Source organism: Rhagoletis pomonella, unplaced genomic scaffold (assembly GCF_013731165.1).
Source record: "Rhagoletis pomonella isolate Grant_MI unplaced genomic scaffold, Rhpom_1.0 Rhpom_scaffold_00001, whole genome shotgun sequence".
NCBI classification, from domain to species: Eukaryota; Metazoa; Arthropoda; class Insecta; order Diptera; family Tephritidae; genus Rhagoletis; species Rhagoletis pomonella.
In genome coordinates, this window is record NW_023458555.1 from 2,984,387 (window position 1) to 2,991,841 (window position 7,455).

Sequence of the window (7,455 nt, forward strand, 5' to 3'; positions counted from 1 at the left end):
TGTTTATACCTTAGAAGTATAGTTTAGCCGTAAAAGGGGTGTAAACGGAACATGATTGCCTATTTATATAATTGATAACAATGAGGTATTGATATGCAACGAAGTGTTGATTTTTCATTTAGATACAGTTTTTAAAATAATAGCCACCTCTAAAAATACATAATTTAAAAATTTATGTATTGTAGGGACAAGCTGAGAAATTAAAGAATTTTTGTTTTTGTATTGAAATGTCCAATTTTGTTTGAATTCGACACATGTTTGGGAACTTCTCTACAATAAGCACCTTATTTCAATAAAATGTATTATTTTTGGTGTTAAAATTTTTTTTTTTTTGCATTTGAAATCACAAAGTTAATCCGAACTAAACACGTGCGAAGCTGCCGGTTTAAACACAAAATCATGTAGCAAGTCCCACCTCAATGATTTCCCAAGTGATTACGCCACTGATTATACGCACCTACATGCAGCTACAAGTGAGATGATTCTCCTACTCTACCTTTATGTTAATTTCAAGTGTTAGATGTCAATCAATCGCTTAATTATAACGTTTGTGCGCCATGCATCGATGATCCACTGCCAAAGCAATTGACAACAGCAGGCGCAATGTTTTTTAAGTGCAACAACAAATACTCAATTTCTGCACTCAGAGTAGTGTCAAACATCAGTGATGTTAACGCCACCGCAGTCACCGCTAAGGGCAAATCAGTGGCTGACGCTGCAATCGCCACAATTCAGTTGCCATTGCCATTGCGCTTTTCATTTATTTACTTTAATTTATTTAGTTTTTGTTTCAAAATATTTCAAACACCTTTAATTGTAAATATGTAGTTTGGTGGTCGATTGCAGTTGGCGGATTGCTTGGCATTGATGCATGTTGCAACACATTCAAGTGGCGGCAGGTTGCGCAGATTATGTCTGAGTTAAGTGTCAACTCCCACACCACATCAAATCGCCTTGCAGCAGACAGTTTGCGTGGTGCTGAACACTTTGAAAAATGGTTAATAGGAATCGAATTATGCGTCGCCAGTAGCTGACAATTGAATTCTTGTTTGTTGCTAAAAGTTGGTAATTCACTTAATTGAAATGGGTTTTGTTGTGGTGTTGTTGTTGTTACACGAAAACATTCAACTTCATGTATGCGTGTGTGTGTGTGTGTGTGTGTGCATGCAACTTCATAATAGGAATTAATTTTCTTTACTACTTTACTACTTAAATGCATATTATCACTTATGCATTTCCCCTGAGTTCCTCAAAGTTAGGCGCCAAGCGATGTGGATATTCACAGATGAAGGTGTGAATCTACAGAAAGAAATAAATAAAGGTAAACAATTTTAGATCCACTTGCTAAGCGACAGCGTTAAGACTATGCTATGTATTTACAATGGCTGCCATTGTAATTTAAGGCCACCAACGGCATTTGCTGATAAAAGTTCGTACATTTAAAAACATTCGGCTACCACAATTACAATGCAGTTTCTAAAATAACACCTCTCAACTATTTTATTTGTAAATTCCGTCTGATTTTCTTTGCTACTTTTAATGTATAAAACAAAATACTATTTGGTTCTTCGTCTTCCAGTGCACACAATGGCATCACAGAGCAACCTCATCCACGCGCATCCTCGCTTTATTTGGAATGTTATTCTTGAAAGTGTTCTAAAAGAGTTACTACATATTAGCATCGCTGGTCGTATTTAGTCAGGCAATTAAACTCACTGTTGGCTTAATGTACTCTTCATCGTTCTGCACATATTTCCTTATACACGGCGTCAGTAGAGCAGTGTCCACCTTCTTGGGGTCGTTTGCACCCGCTATGCTCGAATACAAAATAGCTATGAAAATTGTGATCAAAGCACCCAGACAAGTGAACCACATGTACGAGATTCGATAAAGTGGGAATATTTCTCTTCAAATACAAAAAAAAAAACAAACACCAATAAGTTTATTGATTTCTAGAAGCTTTAAAAATATTTACTCCGCCGCCGCGTTTGAGTCCGTCAAATTAAAGCTGCTTTGTGCCAAGGTCGCACGATCGAATTGGTAATCGCATTGGTCGACGGTGATCTGCTTAGTCTGATATTTAATAGCACCGGAGGCTATAGCCCATTGCGCCTTCAAGCTAATCCATGACATGGCAATAACACCCACAACGCCACCAGTCAGAGCGCTCTTTGAAAACAAAAAAAAAATTAATAGAACGGATTTTAGCAATTATATTCCCAAAAACAAAATCACTCACATTGCCACCAATCCATGGCATGAAAATGCCAATGGTGAATATGCCAAAAAGAGGGCCATTGGTGATAGCTTCCAGACTCATGGTCAGCTGCAACACGGTACCCATGTGCTCGACCACATAAACCAGGCAAACACACAGTGCACCCATTCCGACCACCACCGAACGCATGATCCAATTTATCGCCGACTCAGATAACGGACGCTTCACAAAAGGCTTCACGAAGTCCTCCAGCACCACAGCCGACATGGAATTCAAGCAGGTGGACAGCGAACTTAAAGCAGCGCTAAAAACTCCTGCGACGAAGAGACCAGTGAGTCCAGGATAGTCACCCAGTGTGTCCATAACGAAGAGCGGTAAGAGTTGATCCCGCGCTTTCGCCAGCTGCAGGCAGATACATACAATTACATATAGTAAAGGTGTAACTAATGTAAATGGTGATCTACCTTCGTGGTCAGTGGATCACAGTTCTTGTATGTGGCGTAAATTAGTAAACCGTTGTAGCCGCAGAGCGCCATCATAATCAGCACACCGAAGCAAAAGATGAAGAGAGCAATGCGTGCCGCTCGCAATGTGGGCAACGCGAGGTAACGCTGTATCATATTCTGCGAAACGGCGTTGGTCTGGGTCCAATAGAAGACGCCACCGATCAGCTGGGACCAGAGCGTGTGCCGCACAGTGGGGTTTATGCTCAAACTGTGCAAGCAGAGTTATTCTTCTCTTTCTAGTTCGTCTAAATTAAGTACTCCACGCTAATCAAACTTACTCTGGTCTCTCAATGCGATCCGTATCCCAGGCGTTCTGTAGCACCACACCGGCGCCACCAATATCGTGGCTTCCTTTGACAGCAACCAGTATTAGTGCGCCCACCATGGAAATCGTTTGCACCACATCCGTCCAGACAACTGCGCGAATACCACCCTACAAAGAGAAAGAATTGACCTTAAATTTCATTAACGAAATTTCACTTAGCAAATTTACTCACCAAACTGGTGTAGAAGATGCAGATAATGCAGACAATTGGTGTGATGGTGTGTACAGCTACGCCGGTCACTTGATTGAAGGCCAATGCGGGCACATAAATTACGATCGGCAGATATGCCACCTGTGAAGGCAAATGCGTTAGTCCACATAATTTTTAATATAAGGGCACTTGAATGCCTATGCAGCTTACATTCATAATCGCAAACATTACGGATCCATACATGCGAAGACGCCGATCGAAACGACTTTCTAAATACTAGAAAATAGACAAAAGGTACAGATATGTGTATTGGTTTGATATGATATTCATATGTATTAATAAATAATGAGAATAAATACTATGAAAGAATATTATAAAAAATTTAGTTATTGCGGATGCTCTCTTAAATTTAATTTATGCTCCGTTACCGTTTACCTTTCCATTTAACATACCCAATGCAAGTCCAAAAGAATTATAAAATCTCATACAAATTAAAAATATAATATTTTAACTTAACACGGTGTTACCAATATGATGGAACACCTTGTATTTAGGACATTTTTTCAATAACAACATCTATATATGTATATGGGAAATTATTTTCTGCTCAATAACCTTCAAAAGGTTTCATTAGGCGGAACGTTCTTGTCAATTGCGCGCACAGAAACGGTGGTCGCAGGGGAAAATTATGATTCCCAGTCCTGGTCTCGATAGCTTGGCGGATGTAGACAGCCTCTTCAATTAGACAGTGCCAGCGTGCTTTCCATCACAGAGGAATTTGTTTATAGTTACAACTACTCCAGAAGTAATTATACGGGGTTCACAACTCCGTCAATAGTCGCGGCAATATTTATTTCAGTTGTTTCCAGGTGTCCAGTGTGATCGCGATATCGTGAATGTGACCAGATTAACTCACCACTTACTTCTCACTTTTTGTTTTCGTGTATTCACTTTATTCCTTCATATCACTCTGTTGAGTCCTATCTCAGAGATTTTAATCGGGCGAGAGTAGTCTCCAGTCTTTCCCGAAACATCGCTAAATCAGTAAGAAAATTGCGCTGATCTTCTATCCACCTACACATACATTCGCATTATATACCGCTCTTGTTATCGATATTACTTTCCATAGACTTATCGATATTGAATTGATATTTTTATCGATATTTTATTGATTTTGTTATCGATATTTTTACCGTTTTTATTTGCGATATTTTTTCGATTTTGTTATCGATATTTTTACTGATTTTGTTATCGATATTTGTATCGATTATTTTAACGATATTTCTATCGGTAGGTATAAGCTTATAAGATTATATTAACAAGCCTGTCATTTCATTCACAATTTTGAACCAATGCAACATACATATGCCTCCCCTGTAGGGAAAACACGAACTAGTGAACTAAATTTCTAGTTCAGTACTAGTTCTTTATCGCCAAAAACGAACCAGCCTGATAGTAACTAGTTCAGCACCAGTCCAAAAGAAGCGAAAGGTGATACTTTCACTGAACTATTTTATTTTAAATTTTAAAAGCAGGTACGCTAATCATTATGAGTAAAATAACTTAAATCAGCATTTAATCATTATTTTATGAACTATTATTGAGTTTTATTTTTTCGCTCAAACGGAAATAATTACTATTTGATTTTTATTTTTTTTCGATTACAAATAATGCTCCGTTAGCGATTTGGAGAACAATTTTACCAATCGAAGCTCCGTTTTGATGTCAGCTTTGGCAGAGCAGAAAGTCGTTATGACAAAAACTAGATCACATCTGTCGAATTTGGAACTGGTTCGGAACTATAGAAAAAGGGGTGCAGCGGGGGGCAATTGACACTTCCTAGGACATCGCAATGTTAAATTCGCCAGTCGCTAGCATGCAAAAGAGAATTAACGCGTACTAGTCATGGTTCCATACGCACTAGAACCGAACCAGTTCCGCACTAGTTCGATTCCCTACAGGGTCCAAATTATATTATGCTAAGTCTGACAAAGTCTAAGGTGACTTAGCATGGTATGGTTTGGACGTGTCGATATGTACATACATATATTGTTTATAAGACAAACTAGATATGTAACGTAAGTTTCACTTCCCCAGTGAACATATATTTAGTATTCATACTTTGCCATACCAGTTAACTTATCGCATGAATGAAAAAGTCCCACGTGCTACGCTTAAGACATCTATTCAATACAAAAGCAACAAGCAGTCAGCAAGCTGCTGAGATTTTCATTCATTAACCGACAAAAGCACAATTAACATTCACTTGCGCCTAAATATGTATATACATAAACACATACCCATATACATACAAATATGCACTTAATTAATAGTAGGTGGTATTTTTACACATTTCACTATTTACTATGACGTACTCACTTACACAATATTTGCTTAGAAGCTATTTTAATTAATGGCCATTAACTAATCTAATTGAATTGGCTTTGCTTTTGATTGAGTGCGAATGCTGTATCTGTATTCGCTGTGTGTGCTTACGTACAAGAATTTACGTATGTATCTACATACACACCATCATTAAATGATTATGCATTCAAAAATTTATTTACCAAGACAATTCGTACATTACTACGAGTAGATAAATATTTGCGTTATTATTCAACTTAGAGCACCTACCTCATATGTCGATGTAATGTTCAACTGATGAAATACGGGCAGATAAAATACGCCCATCACCACTCCCATAGCTATTACACCGAGCGAGACGTACAAGTACTGAATGCCATAGGAGTAGACTTCCGTCGGCAGGCCCAGCAAAGTGATACCGGAAATGAAACTGGCCACCAGCGAGAGCGCAATGGGCAGTACAAGCATATTTCGTCCACCCATTAGGTAATCGGACTCCGAAAGGCTGCGATTCAGGAAGCCAAAATAGATGCCAATCACTATGCAGATCACAAACATGGCAATGAAGACGCCATAGTCGGGCCATGAGAAGCGCTGCAACTTTGCGATAATGTCATCTATGTCTGTCATTTTGTTGGATGCTGCTCACTGCTTCCGTTTCAAAGGAAAAGAGTTCGATAAAAGGTCCACTGCACCACGGTTGAGTCCGTTTTCCGGCGCCAGGCGATTGAATGTTGGGTTTTTACTCCGCGCGGTTCCCGTTTTAGTAGAAATTTTTCCTAATTTTATAGTTTATTAATTTTCTTCACTTCAAGAGTGGCGCATAGCGCATCCTACATCTAAGCGCGCTAATCCGCGTTTGTCTGCATTTTTCAAAAATTGTAAGCTCACTGAGATTTCCAGAAGCACACTCTCTCTATAATTTAGGCATCACTTAACGGATATTTTTATGTTTGTGTGTATGGCTTTACAGTGGACTACTGTTCACGCTGCATCAAGAGAGATTTTGATTAAAAAAAAAATAAAATTCTGATTCTCACTAACACAATTACGGAGTTGCATTCGTTGGAGGGCGCTAATAAATGCCAAACCAAAGCCGATGAGGTGTAAGATAGCTTCCCAGTGCATTGACTGACCGCTGCTCATATAATGAAAGCCGCTGTCACCAACAATCACAGAGTTATGCTTTTAAGTTGTGGGGTGGTGAGATTTTTTTTTGTGACTAATTTAATATGCGCCATATATTTACCACTTAAACGGACAGTGGTGGCTGAAGGGGGAGTTTGATGGAAAAAATTAACGAAATTTTCTAATTTAAACGCAACCAGATTTTGATGTTGCAGAGCGGTTTTCAGACACATATTTACATTATTTCTGCTGACTTTTATGTAGTTAAGTATATGTGTTTATTTCTAAAGACTTGCAGTTGGTATTTCAAACGAAACATTTTTTTATTGTTGACGTGGGTGATTCATCCTTTTGTGTTAAGCCAGCGCCAACTCTTCTCACTTCGAGACGCTACTCCAAATTGTATCTCACAAAGGTTGAGAATCGCCGCAGGCGTCTGGACCGTTTAATTCAATCAGTAGGTAATTTGAACATCACAATTGGCTGAGCACCGAACTGGTTGGGTACATAATCTATTTTCAGATTTGCATACATATGTTTATATGTCTATTTGTTTGTATGTTTGTACATATATGTAAATCTGTGCCAAACTCATACGAATCCTAAATAGTGAGTTGATGAGTTGATTTAGAGATGCTTTCTAATTCAAATAGCGGACGCCAAACCCTGTCGGAAATCGTGTGTTTGAGCTTAAAGCGCATGTGAAGTAATCATTTTACTACACAGGGCCTTCTTCTTGTTGAAAACCAGGCAGCACTCGTGA

The 7,455-nt window shown here is 38.7% G+C and overlaps 1 protein-coding gene across 1 annotated transcript; it reads right to left on the minus strand.

The window, feature by feature from the left end:
• Positions 1–1,337: 1,337 nt before the first annotated feature.
• On the minus strand, positions 1,338–6,569 carry LOC118750435 (sodium-coupled monocarboxylate transporter 1). The gene is made up of 9 exons (XM_036485159.1): positions 5,835–6,569; positions 3,411–3,476; positions 3,222–3,341; positions 3,003–3,157; positions 2,683–2,932; positions 2,240–2,620; positions 1,976–2,169; positions 1,717–1,906; positions 1,338–1,656 (listed from the first exon to the last, which is right to left on the minus strand). Exons 1-9 carry the CDS (start codon positions 6,192–6,194, stop codon positions 1,594–1,596), a joined length of 1,779 nt encoding a protein of 592 aa, XP_036341052.1. The 5' UTR covers positions 6,195–6,569; the 3' UTR covers positions 1,338–1,593.
• Positions 6,570–7,455: the final 886 nt, after the last annotated feature.